Here is a 22,413-nt window from a genome sequence, read left to right as displayed (position 1 = left end):
ACTTTGGTCACTGGTGCTGTAATAGCATTGCACTAACCGCTACACCTACTGGGTCACCCCTGACACTAACCACACCAGCCCAATTCGCTTGGCCAATATTTGTCCATTTACTAACTCCAGAGACAGAGGTCTGGCCAGTTAAACCCTTTGTTACATTTGGAACATTCTTGTAGGTTATCTATGTAACAAGACTTAAGAACTACTCCTCCGGTTGCATAATGGTTTGGAATGTTCCAAACTATTGATATGCCTCGTGTAAGTGCATTCAGTTTTCATAAGGGATCGACATGATTGTAATCAAGAGAAAATAGACATAGGGTCATACAGCATAGAACAAATCCATGCCGATTATGTTTGCCTTGTGCGCTAGTTCAATTTGCCTGCATTTGGTCCATACTCTGCAAAACTCTTCCTGTCTATATATCTGTTAAAATATCTTTTCAATGTCAAATCCACAATGTATTAGCTAATCACCAATACTTTTTAAATAGAGCCTGTGGAAGAGTTTTTCTATTAAATAGCTTTTCCCAAATCAGATCTCTTTGGAATTAATCTATGCAAGTTTTAAAGATGCACTTAAAACCTTTGTCATTTCTGCTTATGGATTTGCTGCTCATTGGTGATTTGATTGTTCGCAAATAAGGGAACAAGTGAGGAATACTTTTCGCAATCTGTTTTGTAACCTTGCCTTGAAGCAGCTAATGAAGACCCAGGCTGATTCATTGGAACATGAATATGGTTACAATCTTATAAATCTCTCAGTTGACTTAGTAGCAGAAGAAGTTATCTTTAAATTTTTAAGTTATCAAAGTTCGTTAAAAACAACCCTGAAGGATTAACGTTGAAGAAAAATGTGAACATAGCTCCCCATCTCACTGAATATTGTCCTTTTCTGCTTGATCCACAATTTTGATATAGAGCATTTTTCCATAACTGCGGGGTTCCATCAGCAACTAATTTAAAGTATTTCACGAACAGTTTCTCATGTTTAATTCATTTCACCTTTATCCTCACAACACTACTGTCAGTGCATTATGAATCAAATGATCCACCTCCCAGAATGTTATTTATGGGCTGTACCCTTCTCTCTGATCAGAAATCTACGCCATAACTAGAATCGCCCTATTTGCTTCCATATTGGACATGTTTGCTTGTACAGAAGGTAGAGATCATGAACCACCTTAAGCAGAAAGTTTGCTGTTGAAGCTTGAAAGCAACTGGGTTAAAAGTAAGCTGCAGGAATTTGGAACTGCACTTTGACCTGGAACATATGCTGAGTGAGTCATTGCAAAAGCTGGGGGAGAGTGATGTCTTATTTGTTCTTGGAACCTGGATGATCTGATAAAGCAGGGATTTTGTTGGTGAGAGGGGGTGGCAACGAATCTATTCAGTAAAGGGGCTCATCACGGCAGAGCATTTGTACATGCTGACATTCGAACGCCATCAGTTGACTGCAGCAGTGAGGGATTATACTGGGGCAAGGTGTATACAATAGTTTCCCCTCCCAGAAGGAAGGGGGCAGAGTCAAGAGCAATTGGAAGACCAGGATGTGAAATTTGAAACTGAGGAATTGATGAACCAGGAAGCCACCCTGAGAAATTGCTTTAGCAGTATAAAATGTTGCGGAGTCCAGAGGACTCCGGTGGCTCTGATTTGGGGTCCAGAGGACCCCAAAAACCAGCAGCATTAGATATGCACCTCAGCATAAAGGGGCATTTAAGCAAAAGTAGTTTTTAATTATATTTGAACAAGAAAGCAGAATTAAACTTTAACTTATTACTATCAACTTACTTAACCTACTTAATCCCCCCTCTAATACTAAGCACAGGTGTGTGTAATGTGTATATAGGCTTAGAAAAATTATTTGGATCACAGTCCAATCTCACTGGTTGGAGGCAATTCTTGTAGTGTACACAGAAGTTAGCATTAATAAAGTTCACCAGTCTTTGGTGCTTATCAGGCAAAAGGGTTACTACCCAGGAGGGTTCTTGCTGGTTTTTAGAGAGAGATTCCTTTTCCAGGACATCTGGAACTGATTCCTTCTCAATCAGTCTTGCTGACGAAACTTGTCCCCTTCAGGATTCTCCAGATGATCCTCTTTCTTTCAGGTCACCTTTCAGACAGCTAGTCCTCTCCTTTGACCAGGCAGTCTTCTAAAGTTTTCCAGCTTGTCCTTCTGGAGCCGATTTCTGTGTCGCTCCTTCTCTCTCTGCTCCCTCCCTCTCTGAGAGCAAAGCTGTTCTCTCCTCTGCCTGCAACGATCACATGCTCTCCCAAACATGCTGCTGAATGTTGCTACTTTGTAGCATTTTTGCAAAAAGCACTCTGCAAAAGTCTTCCAAAAGTTCTGTGTTTTAAAATGTTTGTATGCAAGCTGCTATAACAATTCATCTCAAACCACCTCTAAATAACTCTCTCACCTGTGTTCTGTAAGACATGGAGATTCTAATCACAAAGGCATGGGGCAGGCCGCAGAGGCCATGCCAACCATTGATTTCCGTTTTATACTAATCCTCCATTCATCTTTTTCTTCGTTCTCCCCACTTTCTTGTGAACTCGCCCAGATTCCACCACTCATCCACAAACACTCGGGGAAATTCACCATGGCCAGTTAGCCTACTGGCTAGCATGTCTTTGGGATGTGGGAGAAAACACATACAGTCACAGGGGAACATGAACACTCCAAACAGACATCTCCAGAGGTCAGGGTGTGAGGCAGTGGCCTTGCCAGCTGTGCATCTGGCTTATTGAATGCCAGACGGGATAGGCAGGTGGGTGAAGGGTTCTTGCACAGCAAGGCTGGAGAGTGGAGAAATTAGCACAATAAACTTGCTTTTCTGAATGCGAGAGGGAAACCTATATTCATTTGGTTTGTCTTGTAAATGGCATTGAATTTTGTTCTGTGTTTCAGAGAGGAGAAACTGCACTGCACATGGCTGCCAGGGCAGGGCAAGCAGATGTGGTCCGACATCTGGTCCAGAATGGAGCTCAGGTGGAAGCCAAGGCCAAGGTAATATTAAAAGAAAATCAAGTCACTCTCTCCGCAAGGTTGGGAATTGATTACAGTCTAAGAGAAATCAGGTGTAAGGGAGATGAACAATGACGCAGTGGAGTTCCGTGCAGCCTTTGATAAATACAATATATCATGACATTACTTTGGGCAATGATACCCCATTAAATACATCACTTCTGAGTGAACGGAGCCTTATTCATTAGAGCTCAAAATTCAATTGTTTGTGACACTAAGACTTGTTAGTGAACAATACTATAGTATGTTTCCCCATATCCAAAAATCTTGGGACTGGATGGTTTTTGGTTAATGGGTTTTTTCAGTTAATGGAACAAACAAAAAAAAACAAAAACAGTTCAGTATCAGCCGTTGGTGATCCCCAACACCCTGCCTGCACCAGTCCCCGACACCTTCCCCTTGCCAGTACCCGATCCCCAACATCTCCCCACCTCCAATCTCTAGTCCCCGACACCTCCCCACCGACAGTCCCTGGTCCCCGACACCTCCCCACCGACAGTCCCTGGTCCCCGACACCTCCCCACCTCCGTTCCTGACACCTTCTCACCGCCAGTCCCCGGTTCCCGACACCTCCCCACCACCAGTCCCCGGTTATCGACACCTCCCCTCAGCGCCACTGATTCCCAACACCTCTCCACCACCGCTGGTTCCGACTACAGTCCCTGGGCCTGCCTGGGAGGCAGGCTGATGTTGCCGGGTCAAAGGATTTTTCTGACCGCTTGTGGCTGGGAGGCAGCAACATGCAGTTTGTAAACCGGGTACAGCAGAGAGTAAAGAAAAGGTAGAAAGAGAGAGAGGGGAGGGAGTAACTGAAACAAGGACAATGAGTGTTTTACTTTCTCTCCCTGCATTGCCTGACCCACTAAATTTCTCCAGGCAGTCACTGATGGCGTGAAATTCCAGCCTGCTTCTCTGAGCCACCATCCAGCCATTCAGTGTCTGTCTTCCTGGCTGGTTCTGAGCTCTTTTGTTACCAAACTGGCACCAACAGTCAGAGTCCCAAATGGACAAGTTGGGTGATAAATTTTTTTCAACTTGTGATATTTATGTTAGCGCCGCAAAAAAGTTGGAACATTTTAGTTAACAGAATTTTGGATGAGGGGAAAAGTACTGTAATTGGATTTTCTTACCTTTGACGGTAACAAGATAACAAATAAGCTGCAGTGTTCAAAAATAGGAGTAAATCATAGACCATTATATGTCTACAGAATAATTAATCTAACATGGAAGGCTTTTGGTGGGATGGGGATAGGTTTAGGTGAAGGGGAGGGGTTTTGGTGGGATGGGGCAGAGTTTTGGTGGGATGGGGAAGGGTTTTGGTGGGATGGGGAGGGGTTTTGGTGGGATGGGGAGGGGTTTTGGTGGGATGGGGAGGGGTTTTGGTGGGACAGGGAGGGGTTTGGATGAGACGGGGCAGGGTTTTGCTGAGACGGGGCAGGGTTTTGCTGAGACGGGGCGGGGTTTTGCTGAGACGGGGCGGGGTTTTGCTGAGACGGGGCAGGGTTTTGCTGAGACGGGGAGGGATTTTGGTGGGATGGAGAGAAGTGGAAGGTGACATCTGAGGAAGAATTGGTTCACAGCAGTGACAATAATTGGAAAATACAATGTCATGTAATACTCCAATGAATATTTGGAGCACGAGGTGACATTACATCAACTTGTGAGAATGTATGAGGAAAACCTTGTAGAATCATTAAGAGTTGTTCAGCACGGACCAGGCCTAATTAGTCTGTCCAAGCAATTTAACATTTTGTGATAACTCCACGTGCCTGCAGGCAGTACTTATCCCTCTAAGCCCCTCCTATCCAGAAATCTGACCAAATGTCTTTTGAATGTTTTAATTGTGCCTGATTCTACAGTTTCCTCTTCCAGATACAGACCAACGTCTGAGTGAAAAACTTGCCTCTCAGGTCCCTCCTAAATCTTTCTCCCTCTTACTTTAAACCTATGCCCTCTAGTTCTATAATCATCTACCTGAGAATAATAATGTGAGCATTCATTTTCTATACACCCTTGAGATTTTATAAGCTCACCCTGTGCTTCAGAAAATAAAGACACAGCTGATCCAACCCATAGGCATATCTAGGGATGGCATCTAGGGCACATACCCTGGGCACCACTTGAAGGGGGCACCACTGCCGGCAGAGCCTGCAAATTATTCACCTCCCACTCCACCCCAACCCTGACTCCTCCAATGCCCCTTGTCTGATTTATTTCAAACCAAATACTTTCAGACCGTCAAGAGACTAAATGGCATTAGTACTTTTACTATAACCGCCAAGGGGAGTGTCCAGCATCGAGAACCTTGATGACCGGAACTCCCGGCACCTGACTTCGAACCCTCCCCCCCAACCCACACCGGAGCTCCCGACGCCTGACTGTGAACCCTCCCACATCCCACACCAGAATTCCCAATGCCAGCCCCGACCCCCACCCCCGGCCCCCCGCACAATCCAGTGTGGATGTGTGGTAGTAGGCTGAGGGGAGGGCCCAGAACCAGAGCTGGGAGCCCAGGTGTGCTTCTGTAGGCCGACTGCTGAGGGGAGGGCCCAGAGCTGGGCACCAGGAGCCCCAGGATGCAGGTGGCCAAGGGGAGGGCCTGGAGCCGGCCACTGGAGCTTCCCAATGCCCAGCACTGAAGGATGAGTTTGAGCGTGGGCTTCAGCATCTTTGTGCTTCTTTCCCACTGGGTGCTTGGTGCTGAGAATCACCCTTCCACTAAAGGCACACACAGGGACGGTGACAGCCACTCAACACCTTTAACTTTGGCCCCGCCGCTCCGGCCCGAGGAACGCCACTCACTGCTTTCATTCATCGAATACTAGCCTTTGAAGTAGGTAGAGGGTTTTTTTTTTAATTGAAATGACTGTCGTGTTAGGGTTCTACAACAGTGAGGACAGGTAGGGAAGGTGAAGGGGATGGCATGGCAGTGGCGAGAGATGGTTGCGGGGTGAAGGGTTGAAGTAAGTTTTAACGGGGGTGGGGTGCAATTTCCCTAGGTACATCACTGATCCAACCTCTCCCTATTTGCAAGCCCTCCAATCCTGTCTGCGTCCTGGTGAATCTGCTCGGCAACCAGAACTGTACACAGTACTCTGAGTGGTCCAGTCAATGCCTTGTACAGTTGAAACAAGTTCCAAACTTTTGTACCGTGCCCAATGAAGGCCAACAAGACAAATGCCTTCTTCACCACCTTATTCCTCTGAGTTGCCACTTTCGAGAAACTATGCATCTATAGCCCTCGGTCTCTCTGTCCTCCAACACTCTCCGGGACCCTCCCATTCACCTTGTAAGTGCAAGCAAAAGTAGATGAGCAGTGGTGTGGTCTGATATCTTAAAAGGCCAACAACAAAATTACAAAAGTGGAAAATGGAATGAAAAATAAATTTTTGAATTAGCTTGAGATATTTCTTAGAACCAGAAAATATTTCATCTTTGGGAATATGTTCCATATACCATGCTACAAAGTTATCGATGCTAACAATTTTTGTGATATTGGAGAACTTTGAGCAGATGGAAAGGAAATTGATTTTTTTTTGAGAGGTGAGGCGATTATGCAAATTGGCTGATAAACCTTAAGGGATACACACTAATAGAACTGATAGGGTGTACAGAGCAAGAAGGTACCATTTGAGATGGACTTGGTAGGATATCACTGACTTCATGGGTGGGGGAAGCATATTCGGTCAAGGGTTTCAAAAAGGACAAAGGCAAGTACTTGTAAAGAAAAATAATAGCTGAATAGAGGAGAAAGAGCCGCAGGATTAATTATCCCTTGCAAAGAGCCATTTTGATTCTTTGAGTAAGAGTAAAGCACTGAACCATTGGTATGTATAGAGTGTCTCCTTTAAAAGGAATAAATTACATGGTCATGACGTGAAAGATTTCTATTTATGATAGATCAAGAGAAAATTAGGGCCAATAAAAGTCCAGTCTCCCTCTGTAAAATGATGACAGATACTGAATTAAAATGCTTTGACTACAATAATATATTTAAATGATAAATGCAATCTTTATCAAGCAAATTCCACATGGTGCTGGTTCAGACAGTGGCAGTGACACCAGCAATGTGAGCAAGCACACACACACACACCCACACACACACACACACACACACACACACTCACACACACCCACACACACACCCACACACACACCCACACACACACACACTCACACACACATACACACACACTCACACACACACCCACACACACACCCACACACACACCCACACACACACACTCACACACTCACACACACATACACACTCACACACACACCCACACACACACCCACACACACACCCACACACACACCCACACACACACACACTCACACACACACACTCACACCCACACACACACCCACACACACACACACATTCACACACACACACCCACTCACACACACACACACCACACACACACACACTCACACACACACACTCACACACACACACACACACACACACTCACTCACTCACACACACACACACACACACACACCACACACACACACACACACACACACACACACACACATGACAGTGTTTGTGTGGAATGTCAGAAAGGTTAAAGGGTTTTGGAATGACTGCCAGCCACATTCTAAGATTATCTGGCTTTAATCTGTTGTTAACAATAACAAGTATTATAATGTAATTTGAGGACATTGAGTACCAAATTGGAAGTTATCCTTACAAAACTGGCCAGGCCTTTCGTGAGCCACCTTTCTGAGCAAGCTAATGGATGAAATCGAGAGGCCCCATGAAAAAATGAATATTTTAAGGAATTATGGAATGAAGGAAATTTCATGAAACGTAACTATTCTCTAGAATGGAAAATATTGAAACTGAATAATCTGAAATTCAGGTTCCAATGTAATGACAGGTTCCGATCAACCAATATTTCAATTTAAGTTCTATAGATGAAGGGAAAGTTCAGAATTTATTGTCATGAACAAGTCACAAAATTCATTGTTTTGTGGCAACATCACATATAAACATTCATATAAACCACCTTACAAAATTAAATAAAAATAATGCACGAAACGTCAAAGTAAGGCAGTGTCTTTGTTTCATTGATCATTCAGGAATCTGATGGCAGTGGGGAAGAAGTTGTCCTTGTGCCACTGAGAGCTTGTCTTTAGGCTCCTGTACCTTTTTCTCTATGGTAGCAGAGTGAAGAGGGCATGGTCTGGATGGTGGGAGTCCTTGAGGTTAGAGGCTGCTTTCTTAAAGACACTGCGTCTTGTAGATGTCCTTGATAGAGTGAGGTCTGGTGCTTGTGATGTCGCAGGCTGACTTAACAACCCTCTGGATTTTTCTTGTCCTGAGCGTTGGCACCTCCGTACCAGACAGTAATACAACCAGCCACAATGCTCTCCTGTAGAAGTTTTCAAAAGTCTTCGGTGACATCCTGAATTTCCACAAACACCTCATAAAGTATAGCCGCTGGGGAGCCTTTATCGAGATTGCATTAATATGGAAGCTGGAAGAAGATTAGGGATGATACAAATTTTATTCCAGATTCAGAGAAAAAAGATTAATACTGGGTCACCAAGTAGCTTTAAATTGGAGTTGGTCCAAATCTGCAGAGATAGAATACTGAAGGCAATAGAGATTGGTTAGCGTAGCGGTTAGCACAATGCTATCCCTGTTCCAGTGACCTAGGTTCAAATCTGGCGCTGTCTGTATGCTCTCCCCATGTCTACGTGGGTTTTCTCCGTGTGTTCCAGTTTCCTCCTACATTCCTGAGAATTACAGGGTTAGTAGGTTAATTGGTCACATGGGTGTATTTGGCCAGTGCAAGCTCATGAGCCAGAAGGGTCTGTAACCGGGCTGCATATCTAGATTTTAAAAAATGGAATCATACAACACAGACGATTTAGCCTTTCATGTTGCCACTTTAAAAATGTTTTTAAGTTAGCCGTGTCCTTTGCCAAATACTTGGAAGATTTTCTTTTTCAATTACACATTTAGTGTTGAGGTTTTGGCAAAAGTGCTTGCTTATTTTGCCCTGTGGAATTAAAGATTTGTTGCTCCTTTAATGTAAGAGATTAGCAGGTGGCAGGCATGGGAGGTCTGTTTCAGAATAATTACACAGACTGCTAACAGAACAACCTAATCCCAGATTTTCCAGTTTCTTCTCAGTAAATAACCCAAAGTTTTCTAGCAGGTTAGCAGAATAGTAAAATCCTGTTTTAAAGTGGCAATGTTCTCAATTCCATGAATAAAAAATTGCAGAAACTTCAAAGATTATGTGACTGGGTAAATCTAGGTGTTTTGAAACTGGGTGGGATTGTTTATAGCTGCAAAACAAAATGTTTCTCTCCCAACGTTTCATCATCCCCACAATTACTCCTACCTCCCATTAAAAAAAAGATTGTAATGCTTTGACAGACAAGGTTCTGGTCCATAAACATTTGGTTTTGTTGTTCCTCACATTTTTCTGTTGGCTTCATAAATGAGAGAAACACTCTCCCCTTTTTCACTGCCATCCCAGTTGATTGGCCATGCAGTGTCCCAGGATAGGAAGCCCTTTGTGCCGTTTCCACTGGGCCATCCTTAACTGGAACACTCATTGCTTTACCACTGAACACAGTCATCCCGGGGATCAGAGTGTTCTACCTTCAACTGCAAACGGGTGACCCCTTCAACTGCAAACGAGTGACTTTCTGCTGTCCCTTTCCCACTGGTTTTATCAGCACGCCGGCATCAGCAAATGACGGGGATGTGAGTAGGGGTAGAGGTGATTAATCTCTGGCATGAAATGACACCATTTGACGCCAGTATTCAGACAGTGTTCCTTTTCCACTGGACCCTATCCTGGGACAGAGTGCCAATGGAAAAAGGGCAACTGAATGATGCAGTGTAATACTTGTGGAGTTCTGGGCTAGAAACGTGCAGCAGAATGCTGGTGTTAACACAGTATAAACAACAATATTCCCACTCAGAGAACTCAGACAATTCTTGCTCTGGACTTTGGGTCCAGGACCTTGTCTTCAGCCTGGGGATGAAGGGTATGTTTGTGCCCTGATAGTGTGTCTCATATTGTTTACCTCAGAACCAGTTTTTCCAGGAAATCCTACAGTTTTGATAGAAGGTAAATCTTTCCTGACAATAAAAAGGATAGTGAGATGATGGGAAAATGGGATAGAAACTTGTCTTGGGAATACAAACCCCATGTTGCACTCTAATATCATTTTCGACCAAATATAATGGTAAAGAATAAACAGCAGACTTTGGTTGATTGGCAGTACATCAGCTGTCTGAACATTCATTCCTTCCACCTCTGGTGCACAGTGGCTTCAGAGTGTATAAAAATACGCTTCATGTGTCTCGTGTACAAAAATGCACCTCGTGTGTACAAAAATGTGCCTCGTGTTCAAAAATGCACTTCATGTACAAAAATCCTCCTCATGTACAAAAATGTGTTCGAAAATGTGCCTCGTAAACAAAAATGCACCTCATGTGTATAAAAATGCGCCTCATAGTTACCAAGGCTATTTCAACAGCAACTCCTAAATCTTCCACCTTAACCTCAAGGTGACAAGGGCTTCCTCTGGGCACATGGGAACTCTACCACTTGCATCTTCCCCTCATATTATCAACCATTTTTACTCATAAGCAACCATTGTTGTTTACTCAGTGTCACCAGATTTAAATCCAGAAACTTCCTAAACAGTGATACTCTTGGCATAAACACTAATCTCGACAGTGATACTTAGTGTTGAAAAATAAATACATTTTAAAAACAAATTAGGATTGTATTTCTCAGATTGATATCTGCTGATGACAGGTTAAATTTTCATTCAATTATTTCTAGACATAACATAAAAGCCTATTGTATATATTCATTCAAATTTCATGTCATGTAAGCTCCCTGTATAACTGCTGTTTGTTTGCAAATGTTGTTTTTCCCTATAGGCGAGCGGTATTTGAAGTGATCTCCTGACTTTCTTTATCATATGCAGGATGACCAGACTCCGTTGCATATTGCATCTCGTTTGGGGAAGGCTGATATTGTGCAGCAATTGGTGCAACATGGTGCATCTCCAGATGCAGCTACCACCTCTGGCTACACTCCACTGCACATCTCAGCTCGCGAAGGACATGAAGATGTGGCATTAGTACTACTGGAACAAGGAGCTTCACTCTCTGTGAATACCAAGGTATTAGAGTTGAATACATGAGAGGTGGTACTTACACTTGAGATTGTAATGGTTTAGAAACGGATTATTCAGCTCTATGTTGACAAAGAATGTATGCACCGTAACTCGAGGAGGAGACTGTGTAAGATTTGAATATTAACTTCAAGCCTCTGTTAAAATTAACACATGATCACAGTCGCCATTTCTTTGTAAGTGCAATCATGATAGCATTCGAGCATAATTATTTCTTGGATTTCTCGCTCCTAGGTTGAATGGCAGCTGTTACAGTTTTATTAATGAAATTAGAGATTGATTTACCACTAAAGGATTTTACTGACACTGCCGATTAAGTGAAAAAACACACAAATGCTGGAGAAACTCAGCAGGTCAGATGGTCCCTCTATGTAGCAAAAGTAAAAGATACATCACCAACATTTCCGGCTTGAGACCTTCATCAAGGTGTGGGTGAGCATTTTAGAATGGTATACGGCAGTGATTTTCAAACTACTCCCCTAAACTCACATTGCAGCTTTAGTAATCCCTATGCCATAAGTGCTCTTTGTTTAGTAAAGGATTGCTTAAGGTGGTATGTTTGAAAACCACTGTTTTAATCGTCCCTAATTGACTCGTTATGTTCACGGTTTCATAACTCCAAAGAAAATGGGTCAATGACAATTTTTCTCAAGCAAAATTGGGTCTAGAGCAGTGGTTCTCAACCCTTCCCTTCCCATTTACACACCACCTGAAGCACTTGTATAGTTTTCCACCTTTATGTCTTCTGATTTAAAATAGCAGAAGGTGACTGAGAAGTTACACTGTGATTATTGCATTGGTGGATGCCAATCAATTCCTTAAGTAAAATAAATAGATTGTTGTTACAAAAAGTGGAAGTGAGCTGGTGTGAAAAATTTCCCTCACCAATGCAGTTCTCAGAATCTCAAAATGGACAGTTCTGTAGGATGGGTCTGACAAGTTGAGTGTTGAAGCATCACAAAATATACAAAAGAATTTAGGTTTGAGAACAAATCAGTTCAAAATGCCACTGTCTTTGTTGGTGTGGCTAATATAATTGAGTAGAAACTTGTTCCTTTGTACTAAGCCAATATGCTTTGTAAATAAAAAGAATTCACGCCATTATGTGTTTCGGGTAATATTTTCTCTCTTAGATGTAAAGTCTAACTCCCAAAAGAATATCCACAGGACTGAGTGTATATTTGCAACTTTCTTTCCTTCAAAAAGTGCTCAAAAAAATAAGTGAAATTTTCAAAGGATGTGGAGTTGGAACAAGCAAGTGGAGAAGGCCGTAATCAGCTATAATCTAACTGAGTACAGAGCTGGCTTAAAGGAGTGCATCATCTTATTCTGGTCAAAGTTTACTGGTTATAAATTTAGTGAAAGAATTGATCCATTTTAAATCCTCAAGGGTTTACTATATAAGTAACTGCACTTGACAATGCAGAATATGTTGAGATATATATTTGATGCCATTTAAAATCTCATTACAGAAAGGCTTTACTCCTCTCCACGTAGCTGCGAAGTATGGGAAAATGGAGGTAGCCAACCTCTTGCTTCAGAAGTCTGCATCTCCCAATGCTTCTGGAAAGGTAACCAAAGCACTCTTTTGCTAAATTGCTTCTGTTAACATGGCTCAGTTATAAGCTTTCTCTGAGGATTGTCAACACAAATCCCACATCAGCACAAAAACCTGGATAATTTGAGAGTCACAGTCTTGATGAAACATGAAACAAAGCTTTTACCTGTTTACGAGGGTGAATATGAAGATTCCCATGGTATCATTTGAAGAAGGGATTACTGATAACCTGGAATCGTAGAACATTACAGCACAAAAAACCAGGCCCTTTGGCCCTTCTGGTCTGTGCTGAACCGTCATTCTGCCTGATCCCACTGACCTGCACCCAGTGCATAGCCCTCCATACCCCTCCCATCCCTATACCTGTCCAAATTTTTAAAAATTGAGCCCGTATTCACCACTTCAGCTGGCAGCTCCTTCCAAACTCCCACTAATATTCTCCCTAAACCTCCCTTTCCCCCCTTAACTTATGTCCTCTGATATGTATCTCACATAACTTCAGTGGAAAAAGCCTGCTTGCATTTATTCTATTTACACCCATCATAATTTAGTAAACCTCTATCAAATCTCTCCTCATTCTTCTACACTCCAGAGAATAAAGTTGTATCCTGTTTAACCTTTCCCTGGAACTCAGTTCCTCAAGACCTTGCAATACATGTTTCTTAAATATCACCAAAAATAGATGATCTAGCAATTTTTACATTGTTTGGGACCAAACTGCACTTTTCACAATATTTATTGCAAATATAAATACAATTGAAGGGAAATTAATTGGCTGAAAGCTCAAGATTTAATGATATAATGAAAGGTGCCATGTAAATACCACCTATTTTTAGATTTACAAGTTTCTCACTGAGCTAATGGATCATCTGGCCTAATCCTAAACATATTGACTCATCAGATCATAGTTATAATTCACTGTCTGAAATACTTTATATCATTAAATATTTACATCACATTCGGCTCACTATAGGCCTTTTTATAGAGAAGAAATAAACAAGGGTAAAGGCGGATATTCTCCACCCTTGCATCGCTAAACCTAGCTCCATAAAACCTCAGAGGCCGGATCCAACACACGAATTCTGATCCATCCTGAGGGTACAGACAGAGGTGAAGCGCAGTCACTCCATCTCCTCCATAAAGGCACTGCCGCTGCAAGTGGTGGGCTGACGGGGTCACGATGATGCCATCAGCCCACGACCAAGAAACAGCCACCAGGGCTCTCGCGGTGATTGGTCCTGGGGTTAGGGCTCCTTCCTGCCACCCAGAAATGTCCTCTTCCCATTTCCCCCTCCGGCCTGCGATGCGGGATCAATGGCCGTCTTCGTTACCCATAATCCCCTACGCAGATGGAACAGCTGTGCATTTCCCAGAGTGGTTCCTGCTGCATGGGGGATTACGGGTAATGAAGACGGCCATAGCTCGGAGCGTATGTTTGATCTTACACCTCCCTCAGCTCCAGAGGACAGCCCTCGACGCCACTCTCCATAAGAGCAATGCTGGAGCAGCCTTATAGGCCTTTTCCAAAAAACGCAAGTCCACCTGTTTTTTTCCTCGTTGAGCTGGTTTCAATGCGGCGTCGCTCCATATAAAGAGCTTATATCTGCACCAGCTTTCTGCTAGAGCATTCTATTAATTAATCTCAGTCAACTATTACTCTCAGGGAAGCAAAGCCACAACCTCAACAGTGGGGAGCCGTGCCTCCACAAGCATAAATCCGAATTGATCAGCCATAGTTGCATTGGATTTCCAAGTGTTCTTGGAAATCCAATGGTGCAGTCTGAAATAAATAGAAGAGTAGCAATCACTTCTTTCCCACTGCCTGTGAAATGAACCAAACAAAACAAAAACACATAGGGCAAGGCTATAGGCAACCACTGTGATCATTTTTTAATACATGGTAGCAATAAAACAGTGTTATTGTTCTCAGATGCTTGAGATTTATGTTTATCTAACTTTCTTCTTTGTGCCTACAGTCAGTTGGCACCCCATTCTGTTGGCAAGAACGAGTGTGAATAAATAGAGCGGCAGGTTGCAGAAGGTTATCTTGTTAAATGCATCAGCTGTTGACATCACTACTTTTTGATTGTCTCTCATACTTGTTGACAGTACAAACAATTGTTTGAAGTGGCCTGAAGTCTCAACATGGGTTTACTCTGTTAAAACCCTATCATTCAAGATTCAACCATTGTCTCCTCACGCAACCACCGCCTCAGACTTTTTAATTCTTCTCCTTGTGCTTGAATCTCTTAATGTCCATGTCCTTTCTCACTCTGACAACACTTTGAAACATTGGCATTCATAATTTATACGCAATTCTGGGTTGTTAAGCAGTGTCACTGTCACATGAAAATTAATACAGTTTGCACACAACATTCCAAGTTGTTAAACTACATTGGAATCAACCAAGGTGTTGAAGCAGAGATTTATTTGTTTTGGGGGTGGCACGGTTGGCGTAGCCTTTACAGCGATCGGGCGCGGACCGGGGTTCAAATCCCGCACTCTCTGTAAGGAGTTTGTACTTTTTTCCCATGGGCTTTCCCCAGAGGCTCTAGTTTCCTCCCACTGTTCAAAATGTACCAAGGGTGTAGCTTAATTGGGTGTAAATTGGGCGGCACTGACTCGCGAGCCGAAATGGCCTGTTACTAGGCTGTATGTCTAAATTTAATTTAAATTTTTTTTTAATTAATATATGGTAAAATGGCTCATCAAAACAGGGTTAAAACATTTGTAAAAAATTATGCTGAGCCTCACAAGGTAGTATTAGGCCAGATAACAGAAAAATTGGTTATGGAGGTGGGTAGTAAAGGAATCGAGGGTGGCCGAATGTTGGAGTGAATCTAAAAGGTATGTTAAATCAGCCAGGGAAACAGTTTGAAGTTACTTAGAAATTTCTGATTTGGGGATCAATCTTAAAAAGCTCCCATTTTTTGTCCATTTCATTTCAGAGCGGCCTAACTCCATTGCACGTGGCAGCACACTATGATAACCAGAAGGTGGCCCTGTTGTTATTGGACCAAGGAGCATCATCCCATGCAGCAGCAAAGGTACAGTGTACAGAGAGCCAGGAGATGGTAACCAGCAGCTCTTGTGGAGAATGATCACTTGCTTATTGAGTCCACTATGGCTTTTGGTTTGATTATATGTACCTAGAAAGTAGGCCACATTTTGGGAATGTGCTGAATTTATCTAATGCAATGTCTTTAGGAGTCAGTGATAGAAGGTTTGATGGACCATGTTTGTGGTGTGATTTGTGGAAGACATGCAGATTATATGAAATGGACATGTTCTATTGTGATTCAAACATTTGCTGATGCTATTGTGAACATGGAAGTTGTGAGATTGTTTATGTGCATACAAGAAGATCCTGTTTTCCTGTGTAATTTTGTCACTTCACATATTTTCTCGTTACAAAGATCTCAGTTGACTCCAGACTGAGATTTGTCTCTTGTCTTGTTGCTGATTGATTTCACTCTTGACTTGAACCTGATGAGTATCAAGATCACCTAGCTGGACAACAAGGTGAAAGTTAACTTGCAACTGGGTTGAGAGTTAACTCAGAAAATATTGTAGTTTCATCATCTTAATTGTTTCCAGCATTTGGCAATTGATACCTGTGGACTGTGTTTATCTAGATGTTGAAATGGAGACTGCACATGGATTTTGGAGATGAGTAAGGGAATTTGATGGTCAAAAGTTTTGTCAACTAGATTAAAGTCCTAATATTTATGAGCATGGCAGTAGTATGTTTCACATAGTCATTTTGAACAGAGCAGTACACCTATTGGTTTAGTAGACTCCCAGCTGCATGCAGCTCAGGATATATTGGTTCCTTGACATTACGTTCAGTGTTACAAAGACCTTTTGGATGCAACGCGGATGGATGTAAATAAACCAGTTAAACTTGAATGTGAGATCTCATTGTGTGCCTTTCGTTCTTGGTCTATGAGCATCTTTCCAATCATGTTGCCAATTTCCACTGTACGATGCTGCTCTCTTTTACAGGAATAGGAAAAGACCATTCAGCTCCTTGATCCTGTTCTACCAACATCTTAGTGGATCTAATTCTTAATTCTATTCCTACTTTGATTCAGTATTCCCTTTTGCTCTTAGCTAACTAAGATCTACCGATTTCCCTTCTGGAATTATCAACGGACTTCTCAGCTGCTTAGGGGACAATGTGAGAGAATAATTGCATCATAATTGTACCACTAATTAGCCTATCTCTAACGTGCACTGCAGACCAACAGCAGAGGAAATAGTTTGCCTTTCAAATACTTTGATCGTATGAATTGAATCAATTAGATCAGTGGCTTTCAAACTTTTTCTTTCCACTCACTTACCACCTTAAGCATTCCCTATGCCATCGGTGCTCTGTGATAAGTAAGCAATTGCTTAAGGTGGGATGTGGGTGGGAAGAAAAAGTTTGAAAACCAATGTTTTAATCGTACATAATTGACTTGTTATGTGCACGGTTTCATAACTCCAAAGGAAATGGGCCAATGACAATTTTTCACAAGCAAAATATTTCAGTAACAATTGGGCCTAGAATTCCCACTCACATACCACCTAAAGCAATCCCTTACTAATCACAGAGCACTGATGGCATAGGGATTACTTAAAGAGGGATGTGAGTGGAAAGAAAAAGTTTGAAACTACTGAATGAGATCAACAATGTTGTTGTCAGACCCCCCTGAATGAATTGCAAAATAGTAAGATTATGTTACATTTGCTCTGTACCCGCTGATCTCTCTCTGAAACTCTGTACCTTTGTATTGCAACTAACATGTTGGACTATGTATATGAACTGATCTGCTTGCAAAACAACGTTCATCACTGCATGTTAGAACGTGACTTAAAAACAAAATTTCCCATGCTGTTAGTTATAGGTTAGCTACCTTCTCTAATCAGATTGGGGGAAAAAAATAATTGGTAACAGCATACACAGACAAGACAGAGATGATTTTTAAAATGAATTAACAGTATTGCATGTTTAAATTCAAACGTTCAAACCTACATCCCTGGTAGTACAACCTACAATATATCTACTCAACAGAAATATGGAAGACAATATTAGAACTAGATGACATAGGTTTAAAATGAGAGGGGAGAAATTTAAAAGGGACTATTTTTCCCCATATCTGGAATGACCTGCCGGAGCAGAGTTAGGCACAATTTTGACCTTCAAAAGACATTTGGGCAGATGTATAGATAGGAAGAGCTTTGAAGGATGTGGAACAAATCCAAGCAAGCAGGACTAGCCCAGAATGCCATCTTGGTCAGCATAGATGAGTTGGGCTGAAGAGCCTTCTCTGCTTTATGACTATGACTCTATGAGGAATGCAGAGAGGTACTCATGGCCCTTTGATTTATAACAATGTAGCACAGGTACTGATGCTATAAAGTGCATTAAAATAGAGAGAAACATTAGGAAGTTTGAGAGAAAGACATGGAAGGCGCAGCTACCATTAGTACAAATAATGTGATTGAAGAAGTCATATTATCATGGGGATTGTTTCCTTTTTCATTGTTCATTGAACTTAAAGGCTGAATGTTGAAATAAGTAAGTTAGAAATGGAAGGAAGAGAGATCAGTGGATACAGAGTAAATGTAACATTACCTTATTATTTTGCAATTTATTCAGGGGGGTCTGACAACGACAATCTTTATTGAGGGCAGATAACATGAAGGGTAAACTGAAAAAAGGCACTTAAAATGTGCAGAAAATGTTAGATCTTCAACTTTGGATCCATGATGAACAGGTCACAAAATTGTTACTTTCATTGAACTACCTAATAGCATCTCTGTGACAACCCCCAACAGTGCCACAAGATTTCTATAAATATCCATTCCATGCACAGGTTGGTATTTACAAAGAGAAGGTATTCCTCTAATCAGCTCTAAGTTTGCTGTTTACCAGTTAAAACTCTGTCCCTCTTGGACCTGTCATGTATTTTTGTTCCTTTAACCTTTTCATCATACCTAAATATTTTGTCTCAAAGTAGCATGAATCTACTCTGAATTGTTTATGACCAAAGCAGAACATAGTTTTCAAGTGTGATTGTCATTTAACCAAGTGTTAAGATGGACAACAGACTCACCAAGGCAAATAGCGCCTTTGGAAGACTACACAAAAGAGTCTGGAAAAACCACCACCTGAAGAAACACACAAAGATTAGCATACCCTCACTCCTGTTCGGCTCTGAATCATGAGTCCTCTACCGGCATCACCTACGGCTCCTAGAATGCTTCCATCAGCGCTGTCTCCGCTCCATCCTCAACATTCATTGGAATGACTTCATCACCAACATCGAAGTACTCGAGCTGGCAGAGTCCGCAAGCATCGAATCCACGCTGCCGAAGACCCAACTGCACTGGGTGGGTCACGTCTCCAGAATGGAGGACCATCGCCTTCCCAAGATCGTGTTCTATGGCGAGCTCTCCACTGGTCACCGAGACAGAGGTGCACCAAAGAAGAGGTACAAGGATTGCTTAAAGAAATATCTTGGTGCCTGCCACATTGACCACCGCCAGTGGGCTGATATTGCCTCCAACCGTGCATCTTGGCGCCTCACAGTTCGGCGGGCAGCAACCTCCTTTGAAGAAGACCGCAGAGCCCACCTCACTGACAAAAGACAAAGGAGGAAAAACCCAACACCCAACCCCAACCCACCAATTTTCCCTTGCAACCGCTGCAACCGTGCCTGCCTGTCCCGCATCAGACTTCTCAGTCACCAACGAGCCTGCAGCAGACATGGACATACCCCTCCATAAATCTTCGTCCGTGAAGCCAAGCCAAAGAAGATTTCAAAGGAAAAGCCTGCTTATTTCATGATATATTTCAGCATATTAACATGCTTTGTTGATTTATCCTATCACAGTCATTCAAAGTATTATATGCTGGGCTTCTCATCTTTTTCTACTTCATTGTTTAATTCATCATCATTTACCAATTTTTTTTTCCAGTGTTCCAAATGTGAGCTCCATGGTACAAACCAAGGTCCTAATCATGATGTAGCAAAGATCCTTTGAGTTCATCAATGAAGCCTTTAGCAGGGCTGTATTCTGACCATCTTGCACAACAAGGCCATGTTTTACAAAAAGCCGTCTAACCCCTAATTTACAGCTATTGTAATAAATACTAGAACCTCAGTGTCCAGCAGTTCAGTAGTTAGACTTTGCTTCTTCAGAGGATCTGATCAGCAGTTCTGCATGCAGTCCATTGCAAACAACTGAAAAATAACAGGGGAAGGAAGAGCCATAGTGATAAATTACAAAGAGCAATGACATTTTGTACAAGTGGCTTTCTGTAAGAGATCGAAAGCTTCTCATCATTGTATCTGTACTTGTATATAAAATATTTCCTGTTCATTTAAAAATAAATTAAATTTGCATGAACATGGCCAAGTAAGGTACACTTGGGATTCTGAAAACAAGAATCCAATTAATTAAATGTTAGATTTGGAAAAAAAATGTTTCAAGAAATAATTATAGAATGCCTTCTGGAAAATAATTTCATTGACTGACACAATACCCTGAACCTGCCTTTAAGCTTGCGGATCAATGCATTAGGTTTGTGATCGCCAAAACTGCAGCAGGTTCTCTCAAAAAAGCAGAGTTGTTTTTTAGTGAGAATACTGTAAGCGAAGGATAGTGCCGACAAATCTGAGAATCAATTGACCGGATTTAATTGATTTAATTGACCGGGGAGTTTATATATTATTCCCACTCTGACTTGGAAGGGCATTTTCATTAGATGTAGTCTTTGTATGCTTCTGAACGTTTTGGTTAAAACCATCTCCACTTTGATGTGTCAGCACAAGTTAGAAGGTATAAATTGAATCGTGTATGATTACATTTCATAGCCACTTAAACAGCTTCAACTGAACTAGTCCTTCAGTTCCATGTATGGTTGCCCTTACAAAATCTCCCTCTCCTTTTGTTGGTCCCCCTCTATCTCCGCCTCATCTGGATCATCCATGAGCGTTGCCACAGGATATTTGCTGGGAAAAAAAAATCACATCAAATATTTGGCAAACAATAAAGAGTGGTGTCATTTTCAAAGGAAATGCAATAGCAAGAATAATGGTATGGGTGAGGGGAGAGTAGAGAACGATTTCTACAAATATGATGGGCCTCTTCTGAATAACATCGTAGACCTTTTCTTGCCAGTGATATCATCATTCTAGATCTGTTCTCTTACATTCCTTTTATTATCTAACTAATTAACAATGATAAAATTATCAGTGTCTTCTGCTAAACCCTACCCAAAACTTGCAAATACAATTTTACATCAACTTAAAATCAAGGTTTTTCTTAAAGAAAGTATATGCTCATTTTTAATTCCTGACCCATTTGTCTCTTTAAAATGGGTCCATCGGTGCATCCAGCTGAAAGCTCTCTGACTGATAAATGAATTGCGACGATGGTGTTTGATGAACTACGTATTGCTGTGCTTTTCATCTATGCTTGGATGTATTCCTGAAGATTTCTCTGCTTGACCTCCCAGCTCCACGCCTTTGTCCTGATTATTCAACGTGTCTGTGTGATCCCATCTTCTTCCTCAACTGGACACCAAGCAGACTATTCACCACCCTTTTGGATGACTCCTGGCGTCTCCATCTAATGTTATGGAAATAAAAGTTCCCAAGCATTTTCTTTTCATATTTGCTCATTTTCTAATCTGCTGATTGCTGGTGGCAGTGTTCCAAAGTGACAAATCCAGGTCTATCCTCAGGGATAGTCATTTTTTTGGCAGCAACCACTCAGCTCTTTGCATCTTTCATGCTAAAAGACGGATTAAAGAGACAGTTTTGTCATTTTATTAAAAGAGAATTTAAAAAATTATTTTACTTAATATAAAACGACTAGCAAACATATCACAATATTTCAAACTTAATCCGAATACATGTGAAATTTTATAAAAAAGAAAGTAAATAAATACAAAAGAAAGGAAAACCTCCTATGAATCCCCCAACCCCCTACAAAGTTTTTAAAAAAAATGAAGAAACAGAAAAAAGAAAAGGAACACAAAATCCAAATCAGGAGCACTTCACTTTCTAATACCTTTAAATATATAAATATTCATAGAGACCTATAAGAGAAAGGATGTGTTTGAGATTCATTTAAATAATAATGCCAACATGGCTCCATATTATCTCTTCAATTAAAAGTAATTTTCTCAAGTGGAATACAACTCTGAACTTCTGCATGCCATCCATCCATCCCCAGATCAGTATCTGACTTCCAAGTTATAGCAATATGTTTTCAAGCTATTGCCAGTATTAAAATTGACAGCACTCAACAGAGGATGTTTGTGCATATTTTAGGCCAAATTTTCCACAGGGAAACGTAATTTTTGTATTTGGTTAGCTCTTTATTCCTAGTTAGCATAGTTTGTTTTTTTTCTCTCTCTCTCTCTCTTAACCTTTTGTAGAATGGCTACACCCCCCTGCACATAGCTTCCAAGAAGAATCAGATGGACATAGCAACAACACTTCTGGAATATGGTGCTGACACCAACACAGTGACCAAGCAGGGCATTACACCAGTACACCTTGCCGCACAGGAGGGACACGTTGACATGGTATCCTTACTCTTGACTCGAAATGCAGATGTAAACCTCGGAAACAAGGTCAGTAAT

At 41.7% G+C, this 22,413-nt stretch overlaps 1 protein-coding gene and 1 long non-coding RNA gene across 19 annotated transcripts in view; one reads left to right on the top strand and one right to left on the bottom strand.

Annotated features, from left to right (window-relative positions):
- Positions 1 to 22,413, top strand: part of LOC138744480 (ankyrin-3-like) — a 666,186-nt gene that overhangs the window by 486,362 nt on the left and 157,411 nt on the right. For all 17 annotated transcript variants that reach the window (XM_069900721.1, XM_069900714.1, XM_069900719.1 and 14 more), the window contains 5 exons: positions 2,912 to 3,010; positions 11,003 to 11,200; positions 12,685 to 12,783; positions 15,719 to 15,817; positions 22,207 to 22,404. In XM_069900721.1, coding sequence (XP_069756822.1) covers positions 2,912 to 3,010; positions 11,003 to 11,200; positions 12,685 to 12,783; positions 15,719 to 15,817; positions 22,207 to 22,404 — 693 coding nt within the window. The remainder of the gene's footprint in view (positions 1 to 2,911; positions 3,011 to 11,002; positions 11,201 to 12,684; positions 12,784 to 15,718; positions 15,818 to 22,206; positions 22,405 to 22,413) is intronic.
- Positions 19,500 to 22,413, bottom strand: part of LOC138744482 (uncharacterized) — a 30,792-nt gene continuing 27,878 nt past the window's right edge. For both annotated transcript variants that reach the window (XR_011345563.1, XR_011345564.1), the window contains exon 5: positions 19,500 to 21,557. This is a non-coding gene — a long non-coding RNA (uncharacterized lncRNA). The remainder of the gene's footprint in view (positions 21,558 to 22,413) is intronic.

Source organism: Narcine bancroftii, chromosome 10 (assembly GCF_036971445.1).
Source record: "Narcine bancroftii isolate sNarBan1 chromosome 10, sNarBan1.hap1, whole genome shotgun sequence".
NCBI classification, from domain to species: Eukaryota; Metazoa; Chordata; class Chondrichthyes; order Torpediniformes; family Narcinidae; genus Narcine; species Narcine bancroftii.
The sequence above is the reverse complement of the archived record's forward strand: the minus strand, read 5'-3'. Positions and strand labels throughout refer to the sequence as shown.